Source organism: Periplaneta americana, chromosome 2 (genome assembly GCF_040183065.1).
Source record: "Periplaneta americana isolate PAMFEO1 chromosome 2, P.americana_PAMFEO1_priV1, whole genome shotgun sequence".
NCBI lineage: Eukaryota > Metazoa > Arthropoda > Insecta > Blattodea > Blattidae > Periplaneta > Periplaneta americana.
This window is the reverse complement of record NC_091118.1, coordinates 192,556,552-192,569,932: the sequence shown is the minus strand read 5'-3', so window position 1 is coordinate 192,569,932 and position 13,381 is coordinate 192,556,552. Positions and strand designations below refer to the sequence as shown.

Here is a 13,381-nt window from a genome sequence, read left to right as displayed (position 1 = left end):
CTGAAACCGAAAATCGCTTTTTTGAAATTTATGTTTGTATGTCTGTCTGTCTGTCTGTCTGTATGTTTGTTACCTTTTCACGCGATAATGGCTGAACGGATTTCGATGAAAATTGGAATATAAATTAAGTTCGTTGTAACTTAGATTTTAGGCTATATGGCATTCAAAATACATTATTTAAAAGGGGGGTTATAAGGGGGCCTGAATTAAATAAATCGAAATATCTCGCTTATTATTGATTTTTCTGAAAAATGTTACATAACAAAAGTTTCTTTACAAATAATTTGCCATACGATTTATTCCTTGAAAAATTTTGATAGGACTGATATTTAATGAGATAAATGAGTTTTAAAATTAAAATAACTGCCATCTAAGGCCGTATAATGAAATAAAAAACAAATGACTTCGTCTATAAGGGGCCTTGGACAGCAACATTCGAAAGCTATGAAAGATAGCCCACAGAAAATGTTTCTGTGTTTGTATGAAGTAATATCGGAAGCTAAATTAACCGATTGTATAATTAATTATTATTTCACCATTGGAAAGTGTAGTTTCTCTAGATGGACATAATGCTATAATGTTATTACAGTAACTTCTGATATAATATAATGTAATATAATATAATGTAATATAATATAATATAATATAATATAATATAATATAATATAATATAATATAATATAATATAATATAATATAATATAATATATGTAATGTAATATTATATAATATAATTTAAGTTATTTGAAGGGTTCAGAACCATAGTGGGCCAAGGGCCATTTACTGAATACGTAGAAAACAAGGGTTAAAATTAGGTTATTACCATAATTCAATGGAAACCTATAACTTACTTACTTACTTACAAATGGCTTTTAAGGAACCCGAAGGTTCATTGCCGCCCTCACATAAGCCCGCCATCGGTCCCTATCCTGTGCAAGATTAATCCAGTCTCTATCATCATACCCCACCTCCCTCAAATCCATTTTAATATTATCCTCCCATCTACGTCTCGGCCTCCCTAAAGGTCTTTTCCCCTCCGGTCTCCCAACTAACACTCTATATGCATTTCTGGATTCGCCCATGCGTGCTACATGCCCTGCCCATCTCAAACGTCTGGATTTAATGTTCCTAATTATGTCAGGTGAAGAATACAATGCGTGCAGTTCTGTGTTGTGTAACTTTCTCCATTCTCCTGTAACTTCATCCCGCTTAGCCCCAAATATTTTCCTAAGCACCTTATTCTCAAACACCCTGAACCTATGTTCCTCTCTCAGAGTGAGAGTCCAAGTTTCACAACCATACAGAAGAACCGGTAATATAACTGTTTTATAAATTCTAACTTTCAGATTTTTGGACAGCAGACTGGATGATAAGAGCTTCTCAACCGAATAATAACACGCATTTCCCATATTTATTCTGCGTTTAATTTCCTCCCGAGTGTCATTTATATTTGTTACTGTTGCTCCAAGATATTTGAATTTTTCCACCTCTTCGAAGGATAAATCTCCAATTTTTATATTTCCATTTCGTACAATATTCTGATCACGAGACATAATCATATACTTTGTGGAAACCTATAACAAGTAAAATAAAGTATACACATTAAATCTAAATGATGTCAACGTTCATTAAACTATGGTTGCATGTAATAAAAATTAGAAACATGTTAAAGGAATTGTCATTGCACCAATGAGTGGTCTCTGGACCAAAATGATCGCATTTTAATTATTTGGATGCAATTTAAATTAAGTAACATATTAAACGATTTATCCTTCTATCAGACACGAATGTTCCCTGGATGAAACGTCCTATTTTAATTATGTAATTACTTTATATTTATTTCTAACGGGTGCAGCGGAGCGCAGGGTACGGCTAGTTTTAACTAAAATTTTAGCTTAAGCACTCCTATGCATTCAACTGTTATATAGTTGCTATGGTTTCGTTTCAGACGCCAGAATGACGATGGACGTGAAGGCGGAGACGCAGAAAAACACTTCGCCGCAGGAGTGCGCTGGCTGCGGCAAGAAGATCACAGACAGGTGAGTACGACCACTCTAGTGTGTGTCGTGTAAAATAAATCCTTTTCGTAATATCGTGAGTTACCATTACATTGCGTGAATATTACATATTTCTAGTCAGCATTATTGAACTATGGATATAAAACGAAACTTTATTTTAGAAACAACGTAATGTTGCAGGTTTCTCCTGAAGGCTCTCGATCTGTTCTGGCACGAGGATTGCCTAAAGTGTGGCTGTTGTGATTGTCGGCTCGGGGAAGTGGGTTCGACACTCTATACCAAAGCGGATCTCATTCTCTGCAGAAGAGACTACCTCAGGTAAGAAGTCTTTACTCTTCGTCATCTTACTAGATTGACCAGGGACGAATGCTAGTCACGAAAGTTAGGCTTGCTCTTTTATTCATAGGGGAAGATGGGAGGATGTAATAATTCATAATTAATAAAAATAATCAGACCCACATAAATAATTTATTTTATAATTATGAAATCATTGTCAGTCATGGATCATATTCGCTTATCAGATGTAGAAGTTCGATATAATATAACAAACATGGCCAACAAAACAGTTTATTTAGTTTTTTTCGACCCTGCCAACCAATGCATATTGTTGTATTGAGCTGCACTGAACGAGCGCACATATTCTCTATAATGTCTGTCTTCTCTTGAACAGTCCTTTGGGAAAATGGATTTAATAATAAGGTTTCAATAACACACAATTCCGAACTCATTGCAATACTTCAAATTAATGTTTAAGAATTAATAATACATGCATTCCTCTCATACAATTACATTGCAGAGCACATTCCCGCTGTCAATACTGCTCTGTGTAACGTTAAATAGTCGTTGGTGTAGCTCTCGGACCAGAGCTTCAAACAACACATAACAGAAGCATGTGCGCCTAGGACGGAATAAGGAGGAAGGCACTTGCGCGCGCATTATATTCTCGCTGTTTCTACGTCTTTCCTGTAGCTCCGAGACACGAGCAAGCGTTGCGATACTTGCGGTGTGCAACCTGCGGATGGTATTACGCCTATACAATGCACGTAATCCCATTTTCAGAAATACACATTTTACGAAAATATTGGGCTTGCGCAGCAAGCATAGCATGCCCTGAGAAATCGCCCCTGAAATTGACACTTCAGTGCCTAGATTATGTAGAGCAGAGCTTTTTTGCTTTAATACTGAATTGTCAAGAGCGTAGTTCAGAGGTAAGAATCTGATCTCGTGATGCGTGACAGGGCTGAAGTGTAGTTTCAAATCTCTCTTGGACCGACTACTTGCTTAGGGTTTTCCAAAGTTTTGCCAATCTGTAAAGCGAATGTCAGATAACTCGAGTCGAATCGTCGTCTCATCTTTCCAAATCAAACATATTGCTATCAGTAATTAAAACCGACGATAAATAGCTTCGTAATTGATACAACGTTGTTAAATTACCGAATTAAAGAATTCTATTGTTGTTATTATTCGTTGGTTGCATTTTATTACGTATTTATGTCATTAGCAAGGGCAGACTTGCAGAACTGTAGCTACTCAGAGCGACTGCATGGATGAATCTATAATAGGATGCGAAACTTACTGAGTTTTCCATAACACATACTAGAGGCGCTGTTGTAGAAATTGATCTTGCTGTCACCTGTTGGGAGGAGGGGCTTTATTACATCTAGCAGCGCACCAAATAGCGAAAAGAGTAACTAATTACTCCATGCATTTAGCAGCGCACCTGGTGACGAAAATGTTAAACTGTGCAGAAAGTATTCCCTCCCACCCTCATCGATATTCAAAACTAACCCAATTTAAAATAAAACATTTACATTTTTATTCCTCACAGCATCTTCTACTGAAAATTCTTACCGGAGCCACCAGGAAGATAAAAGAGACGATCTATTTTACACTACCCAATTAAAATATAACCAGACAGGGACAAAAAAATAAAGCAAAAGATTAGATAATTGGGATTGTATTCTTTGGGTATTTATTGTACAGCGCAATAGAAAAGTCTGCAAGAACTACTTAGATAGTTCAATTTATTATATTACTATTACTTTACAATACATTCAACAACACTATTTTACAACGTCCATAAACATCACTGTTTAACATACACTGCTTATACACACACGTAGTATCACATTATGTACACGTATTAGCAAGTTTCTGTCTGCCATCTTGTCTCTTCGAGCAAAATCTCGAACGGATAAATAGAAAAGTCTGGGTAATGTACCCAACATGTAGTTCTAATTTTCACCACCTACGACGTTGGGCGCTGATAATATTATTACAGCCCCCGCCGCCAGATGGTGCTGACCGCAGTTTCGCATCCTATTATATATTTATCCATGGCGACTGCCTTACTACCCCTTCTTACCCCAGCCATCTTTTCTACCAGTGCGGTCATAGCGTTCTAGTTACGCTCGGCTGCATGAACATTCATTCTCAAGGCGGCAGGTATACAATACAATAAGAACAGATAATATCCTTCGGAACATACCTTTAGAAAGTAAGAGAAAAATGAATGAGGGAAATAAGTTAAAAGACATGTAAAATAAATTTTAAAATGTATGTGTGCATATAATGTAAGAAGGTCTACCTATGTATATATCGTCCTGTTACTAGTAAAGCCGATTAAGTACACTTTTTGTGTAAAATAAGTTAAGTACAGTCCTCGACTTGTCTTTCCGTGCCCTGTATTCTACTAAAATTAAATAAGTCCGAAATATTGAATGCAGGCAACAAACCAACTACTCAACTCATATCATAAACGTTTTAACGCAATTACGCTTTAAACTCAATGTACAGGGTTAGAGAAAAGTTTTGTCTCACAGATACTTTATAAGTTCCAGAAAGGAGGCAGTGTTCATGATCAGACATACAACGAAACAAAACTAATTTTATTACCTCAACTAGTCGTTCTCTTGTCGACCAGGTCGCTAGTCCCCTGATCATGAGCACTGTTTCCTTTCTGGGACTTATAAAGTATCTGTGCAATAAAAACTTTTTTCTAAGACTGTACCTGCAAATTGAGAAATAAATAGAGGACTACGGTATTAAAATCTTAAAGCGGTCACTGAGCTAGCTTAAGGTATATGTACACCTTTACATACAAATTTTTTTTTGTATAATTTTGCTCTGTAAAATTTTTATATAAATTGAGAATGGTACCAGAAAGAGAATGAAGTGTACAGATCCTTGAAATTACGTCTAAATTGTTTTTAAAAAAGTATTTTGTTTATAATTTTGACATGCAACTTGAAACATGATAGCTCATGCAGTTTTTAAGATAGAGCCACAGTTTTTTCACTGTTTTATAGCTAAAACTATTCTTTAGTGCCTGATATAGAGCTGTTTTTTTTTATTTACATTAATTAAATATTACCGTATATATAACTTAAAATAATATTTTATGTTGCATAAATCATGTAAAAAATACATAGATAATTATTAACTACATTAATGTTATTGTACTCATTGTCAGGCACTGGGGGACATTTCAAGCTTCAAAATGACACCAATATCTTCTTGGTGTCACCATATTTGACTGAGATATCATGTTTGAAAGAATTAAATATTCTAAAATTACTATTTACAGGAAATGAGCCACAAAGTTTCAGAGCCTACAAGACTCTATCATTATATGTCACCCCTTAAGCAGCTTCATGTCGGTCCAGTTTCAGCTTCTTTCTGCCTCTCAAATACCTCCGCCTTGTTTTAACTTCAGGTGTTGAATGTTTTTTTTTTTTGGCATTTTTGTCCCTATTTCCATTGATGCAACAAATCCTGCGATGGTGTTTGTCCCAGGGTTTATGCCCATCCTCCTCAGAATTGTAATTTCTACTTTTCGATTCTTATTAAAATGACGTACAACATCATTGACACACAAATTCACAGTTTTATGACTAAATTACTTCATTAAGTAAAAAAGTTTTTTTTCAATCTAATGATCATGCCCAGATATCTATGCATCTATTTTGGAACTAGAGAGAAGTTTATTTTACAAGCAATGCTGGACGAGGGGATTGACTGCTACGAAGATCACTCCAAAAGTAAGTGACCGTGGCTGATGACGCAGCATTTTGGAAAATGGGACTTATCTGAAAAACCATAAGGCATAAATCGAAAATTCTTGTATCAAATTAAGGAGGAGAAAATGCCCTGTTGAAAGAATTATATTTTGAAAATTATAATTTTTCATCATTTTTTGCGTTTTGTTGGTGTACATATATCTTAAAAAGAGATGTCACAGGGTGGTTTTGCACACACCTTACTTGACTTCAGCTTACGTGAAGTAGCTCTTGCATTATTAGTTACGTAAATATTATGTAATTAAAAAAAAATGTCATTTATGTGGCATCGTTCATTTTAGTTGTCGCGAGAAACTTCAGGCGAACAACGAGGGCAGACTAGTAAGTAGCTAGCCCGGGATTGAAGTAGCTTTCCTCTCGTTAAGGAGGCCATTACCGCTCCCATTTACGATGTTGCTAACTCGTGATGCGGGCTTAATGACCGGTCAGTTACATTCTGACCGCCCGGATTTCGTTTGTCTGTCTCACCACAGCCACAAGTGTAATCTTCTTTCTCCGAGATAAGGCTGGTTGCGATCTGTAACTCAGTTATTGCAGTAATTAGTTCGCCGAGCGCACACAAGAGGGCTCTCAGCCAACTTCACAATATATCCGTGGACACTGCTTCAGTACTTCTCTTGAGTTTAAATTGTGCGGTTCTATTGCTATGTTTCTGTGTGTATAATAATGTCATGTATGTATGTATGTATGTATGTATGTATGTATGTATGTATGTATGTATGTATGTATGTATGTATGTATGTATGTATGTATGTATGTATGTATGTATGTATGTATGTACTGTATGTATGGGCTATTCCATCTCAAATCGACCGAAATACAGAGAAAATTGACCTTGCAATTTTTAAATACAATGAAAATTTTTCTGTCCGTCGACAACTGTGATACAATGCTTTGTGCAAAGTTTGAGGCATCAGAACTTCATAGTGTTTAAATTAAAAATATTTAAATTTATCGTATTTTCATAAAATTAGCAACTTTAAACTGATGTGGCTCCGAAACCCTTTCACCCAATGATCAAACTCATGGTTTATTTTGATGCTGAGAAATTAAAGTTTATATTGACATGTAAACAATTTTTCTTACTTTTTATGGAAATGGAGAAATTTAGATTTTTCTTCATTAAGACGCCCTTGCCCACGAAAAAATATTTTTTTAAATATATGGTTAGATTTCGCATTGAAAGTACAAATAAACACATATTTTTTACTGGTGGTATGTTGATAAGAAAGTATTGAAAATATCAAATAAAGAAAATAAATAGTACTCGCGTGAAGTAACCAGCTAACTGTGAGGCGGGATTTAGCCCAGACAAGCAAGGCCAGGAGACAAACACGTGATGTTTCGCCTAGTAGCGCATAGCTGGGCTAGATTTATCACAAGTTTTCATAAACACAGGAGTAAAATGACGCCCAGCGCTCGCTTATCTTCAGCTCTCGGCCAGTGCGTGCTGTACTGTGCCGTTCAAGTCCACGCGTGTGAAAATAATTTATTTAATACCCTCGAAACTTATTGCCGTGACACTAAGCAAACAATGCCGAATCCCTCTTAATAATGCAAGGTTTTTCTCAATTTTTTTTTTTTTACATTTTTACAAATGGGCAAAAAGCCTAAAAGTAAGTAAAATCAGAGTATCTGTGTCTCTGTAAACAATAAAAATGGTTCCAGAGTTCTGAGCGCTGAAAGAGGCTTGTTTTTATAAAATACGCTAAATTTGTCGCTCAATAGTACGAAAACCGTTTGACTTTCGATAGTATATTTTTTAAAATGCACTGTCCTCAGCACCTTGTATAAATAGGGAAAAAATTAGAGTATTAAAATGCGAGGTTTTTGACTGATCGATTTCATATGGAATAGCCCGTATGTATGTATGTATGTATGTATGTATGTATGTATGTATGTATGTATGTATGTATGTATGTATGTATGTATGTATGTATGTATGTATGTATGTATGTATGTAGCCTATGTATGTCCGAGGCGCGTCCAGAAAATAAGTTTCCCCGAGGTTTGTTTACATAAAGAAAACAGAGTGTCATGGAAAGAACAATTGTTGAAACAGATACAGCAATTGTTGAGCTATTTTTAAACATATACTCCACCGAAATTGAGACATTTGTCATACCGTGGGATCAACTTTTGTATCCCTGTGTCATAGAAGTCTGCTGATCGAACAGGAATTTCTTAAGGTGAAACAGAAGATGGCATCTCATTTCTGCCTATAATATAACCTATCGGGCGGCTTCGTCTTCCAAAATTAAAACACACTGTTACTTAATTCAACAGACATAGTACATTACATTCGCTCCTAAATATAATACATTCATAAAGAATATTTTATAATTTGAGTTTTTACAGATTAGTTTACTGAATTGATTTTCTCTTAATATGTTGAACAGTGATCATATTTAAATATCTAAATAATTGTATTTTACTTTATAAATGATTGGCTAGTTCTCAAGGCTTAACTCTGCCAGGTAAAATAAAATTTATTATTATTATTATTATTATTATTATTATTATTATTATTAGAAGCATTAGGCCTACAATTGTATTCTGGTTCGTCCTCAATTTTGGTTACATAACCAACGTAAATATTCCGATGTTTCCCGAATTGTAATACAACACTAAATGCCATTTACATCAGCAGACTTGTGTGAGAGTACATTTTCTGCTCTGGTCTTCTTGAAGAGCAAATATAGAAGTAAACTTAATATTGATGTAGTCTTGCGACTTACAGTTCCTTACAATTTAGCCAGACATCGCAAAGCAACATCAAACATCTCACTGACAAACCATCAGTGACATCTAAAATTTAGGAACCACTGCTGTATATGAATGCCTGCAATTCAGTGTAAGAATATATTCCCTATGCCGGAACGAATTTTGACATATGTCTAAAATGCGGGTAGTAGGTCATTGACGATACAAAGAAGGAGAGTTCGGTCGGCGTTGTGAATCGGATCTCGGCATAGCTCAGATGGTAAGAGCACTCAGCGCGCCAAGCTCAGGGTCCTGGGTTCGATTCTCGGTGCCGGAACGAATTTTTCTCAATTAAAAAGTATCTAGTCCACACCTGTGGAGTAACGGTCAGCGCGTCTGGCAGTGAAACCAGGTGGCCCGGGTTCGATTCCCGGTTGGGGCAAGTTACCTGGTTGAGGTTTTTTTCCGGGGTTTTCCCTCAACCCAATATGAGCAAATGCTGGGTAACTTTCGGTGCTGGACCCCGGACTCATTTCACCGGCATTATCACCTTCATCTCATTCAGACGCTAAATAACCTAAGATGTTGATAAAGCGTCGTAAAATAACCTACTAAAATAAAAATAAATAAATATCTATATGGGATTCGTATAAATATGGAATCGAAATTTCTAAATGAATTACGAGATTCACAGCGAATTAAATGTATGAGTGTAGATGCAGCAATTTCTCAAGTTGAGTGCTGCAACGTCAACTCCAAACGTCATGGTCTACAGATCGGAGCTTGAATGCCATAGGCATAGGTTTGGGGTAAAATATACTCGTAGATTGGGTCCACCGGTGGCTGAGTCTGATATCAGCAAATACCTTACTATAATAATACCGGACAGCTAGCAGTTTTGCGTGCGAACGACGCTAGTGCTGCTACCTACTGCCGGTGTGGAGATACTCGCGAAACAAGTTGTAATCAACTGCAATGTATATTGTTGCTGGGCTAGTTAATAGTTTTATTAATTAGTGCTGTGTTAAAATGTCAGGGTATATATGTGCTGTTTATAATTGCTACAATTACAGCATTACAAATTGCTCCAAATCGTACTTTCGATTTCCTACAGTTCATAAAACGTGAGTCAACAAAATTCGTTATTAGGCCTAATTCCTTTGTCTCTGTGTTGATAGAACAATAAAAATTAGCTTTTTTATTTAGGCCTAATAAATGAATAGAAGTTAAAATATATTGGAAATTTGAAGGTTTTAGCAAATTAAGTTTTACTGTTGTCTACATGCCTTTACTAATAATTATTACAAGCATCAGAATACTACCATTTTTGTTTTTGCAGTTGTCAGTATTGGGTATATAAAGCATTATTGTAAATTCGTTCCTAATGTCAGAACTGATTTTGTCTCACTAAAGCAAAGAAAAAATATGTAACAATTAATAATTACGGAAAATAATACGAAGTATGCAATATTCTGATAATATGCAGCTCTGATATAAGGTAATAATTTTACATTAAATACTATCCAACATTTCTTAAGTGTTTCATATATAATTCCACATTAGTAACTCACGTTTTAAACAATATTCCGAATCTCGCTATGTTAATATTTGTATATATGGACGTAATTCCATCCCGCTCCGCTAGATGTCAAGTCCGCAATATTTCGGACTCACGCCAATGCTACTAGTATACGCTGTCCGGTATTATTATAGTAAGGTATTTGATATCAGTGCTCTGAATCTTTGGCGCGGTTTCCCTGACAACCGCACAATGCTTGTGAAATGAAATATAATATCTCGACCAACTGTATATGTAATTTTCTATGTTTTTATTAGCAACTTGTTCCTTTGCTGCAGGTTGTTTGGTAACACCGGATATTGTGCGGCGTGCTCCAAAGTGATCCCAGCCTTCGAGATGGTGATGAGGGCCAGGAACAACGTGTACCACCTGGAATGCTTCGCGTGCCAACAATGCAATCACAGGTTGGTGCTGCTTGCTTTCTGTATCTAGAATAGTGAATGGGGTGGAATGAAATAACCCTGCAGGTCTTCAAAGCGAATACCTCATGTTGTATCTAACGAAAAAGTGTGTAGCGTCATATTTGTGAAAAATTAATAGTTTTCTCAGAAATAATATTTTTTTTCCCCAAATTTTTAACACCTACTTATTCGGTAACTATTGCTAGCAGGATCGTGATTTTTGTCCATATCTATAGGAAATTTAATAAAAAAATCATTTATCCGTCTAGCCCAGGCCTGCACAAGGTTTGCGCTCTCCGAGCCGGCTCACAGCTCATGAGCGGAATGCAGATGTTAGCTGCACTCTGTATAAGGGTGGACTGGAAGAAGGGGTGATCTCGTACAAAATATACACAAAAGGAAGTACTAGTACGAGTGTTTATTAAATGAATTCCCGTTCAGTGTTTACAAAACTATCTTGGATTATTATTAATTAATAAAGAAAATTTTTTTTACAGAAGTAATAGAAATTCTATAGCTACTTAAATGTACAATATCATTTTGTTATATTTTTATTTATCAGTACATCAAAACGAGGTTTTATGCTGTTGGCATCTGAAAGGAACAGTAGCCTACTGATCATAATGAAACATCAGTTACAGATGTTCGATGTCTGCCTTTATTAAAGTTGATTATAGAAAAGAGTTGCTCACAAATATAAATGTTGAGCCAAACATAACAATCATTTTCACAGCCAGCCTGTGTAGTCGTGGATATTATTGCTAATTTTAGTCTTGTAAAACTCAACCAGGCTAGTAGTATTATTGAAACGATCTTTAGCCCTTAGGTCACATTGAAGATCAATAAGTTCGAGCTGTAAATCGTTAAATGTTAAATGTTATGTTCCGTCTTTTAGATTCCTCCATACTGTACTGTAGCAGTAGGTAAGCAACGTGAAACAGTTACTGAGAATAGGCCTACACACTGCACTCCACTAGATAACTGAGTGGTCGTTTCCCTCTCCTCTATCTACAGCAAGTCTATGTCATTCTGACGTATCTTCCTCTCCGTTTCGGCGAGCGGTAAACACGGCTCTCCCGCTCCGAAGAAGCGCGCGCGCTCGTTGAGCGCTGTTTGTGCAGGTATGCTATAGAATGTTTGTGCAGGCCTGCTCTAGCCTATTTCAATAGCATGGTCGGTTTTCGTTTAAATTTAATTTAAAAACCATTAATTTCAAGTCACTGAACGATGCGAGCAGATTACAACGTAGCCAGAGGGAGAGGTGGGAAAGATACTTCAACTAGAAAGTCAGACCCGATTTCGTTGACCTTTCTACATCTGTATTACGAGAACAAAGATCAATGTGTTAGCGGCGATGTTTCCGAGGTGTTGAAACTTCCAACTCAATTGTGTAGTTAATGGTGCATTTAATCACAAAACGTAATGTAGATTTTCTATTCATTTAAGTGTACTCTAACGCCCCTTTCAATCTGCAGGATTATTTCACTTCCACTCTGTACCTACTTTCATGCACTAGTTTCTTGACGCGACCTAAATTTTTTTCTGTCTTGTGGTAATAAATTGACTTTTTTAAAACAATTAGAAGCCACCAGAGTGGCTCAGTCGGTAGCGAGTTTACTTTCTGATACGGAGCTGCGCTGGGGCATGGAATTTGATTCTCGCTTGTACTGATTACCTGGTTGAGATTTTCCGAGGTTTTCTCCAGCTGTAATGTGAATGTCAGGTAATCATATGGCAAATCTTCGTCCTTATTGCTTCAAGTAACGTCATATTATCAGCAAATCATATCATCGTCGTTCCTGCAATAACTCCTATGTGACATATTTTTTTCGATTTTCAGACTTTTGCTCTGTTAAATGACTTAAATAGTCATCATCATCATATTCACTTCATGGTTTAGGCTTAGTGCCGTCTTCACATTTTATTCCGTTCCACCTCTTCCTAGGACGTCCGACATCTCTTTTGCCTTTAGGTTGGTATTGTTGTATCAGTGTTGGAATTCTTTCATTATCCATTCGAGACAGGTGTGCTTTCTACTTTTCTTATAATCTTCAACTTTTTCGTTTATGTTGAATATATTTAATTCTTTACGGATATCCTCATTTCTTATCAGATCCCTTCTTGTACATCCCTTTACTCTGCGAAGAAACCTCATCTCTGCAGCCTGTAATTTACTTTTATCTCGTTCTTTAATTATCCATGATTCGCTTCCATATGTCAACACGGGTACTGCCATAGTTTTATAGAACTTTAGTTTTGTTTCTTTTCTAATTTTATTTTTTAGTGTTCTATTTATGGTTCCGCTGGAATTTGCTTATTTTGTTGTCAATATCTCTATCTACGTCATAAGTTATATTACAACCTAAATAATCAAAATGAGATACTTGTTCTATGGGCTTATTATCAACTATTATTTTTGTACGTATTGGAAATTTACCACTGTGGGCCATTACTTTAGTTTTATGAGTTGATATGCTCAAATTATAGTTTTCTTTTCCTAGTAGGTGTAGTTTGTGAATGCCATATTGCAATTTTTCTTCACTGTCTTGTATTAATGTTACATCATCGGCAAACATTAGAACATTTAAAAATGTATCTTTAC

General features: G+C 36.0%; 1 protein-coding gene across 1 annotated transcript in view; it reads left to right on the top strand.

Moving 5' to 3' along the window:
• The window catches only part of LOC138694979 (LIM domain only protein 3-like), a 262,976-nt gene that overhangs the window by 182,221 nt on the left and 67,374 nt on the right, over window positions 1-13,381 (top strand). The window contains exons 2-4 of the mRNA XM_069819209.1: window positions 1,948-2,038; window positions 2,198-2,335; window positions 10,657-10,782. Of these exons, the coding sequence (XP_069675310.1) occupies window positions 1,956-2,038; window positions 2,198-2,335; window positions 10,657-10,782 (347 nt within the window). The 5' untranslated portion in view covers window positions 1,948-1,955. The remainder of the gene's footprint in view (window positions 1-1,947; window positions 2,039-2,197; window positions 2,336-10,656; window positions 10,783-13,381) is intronic.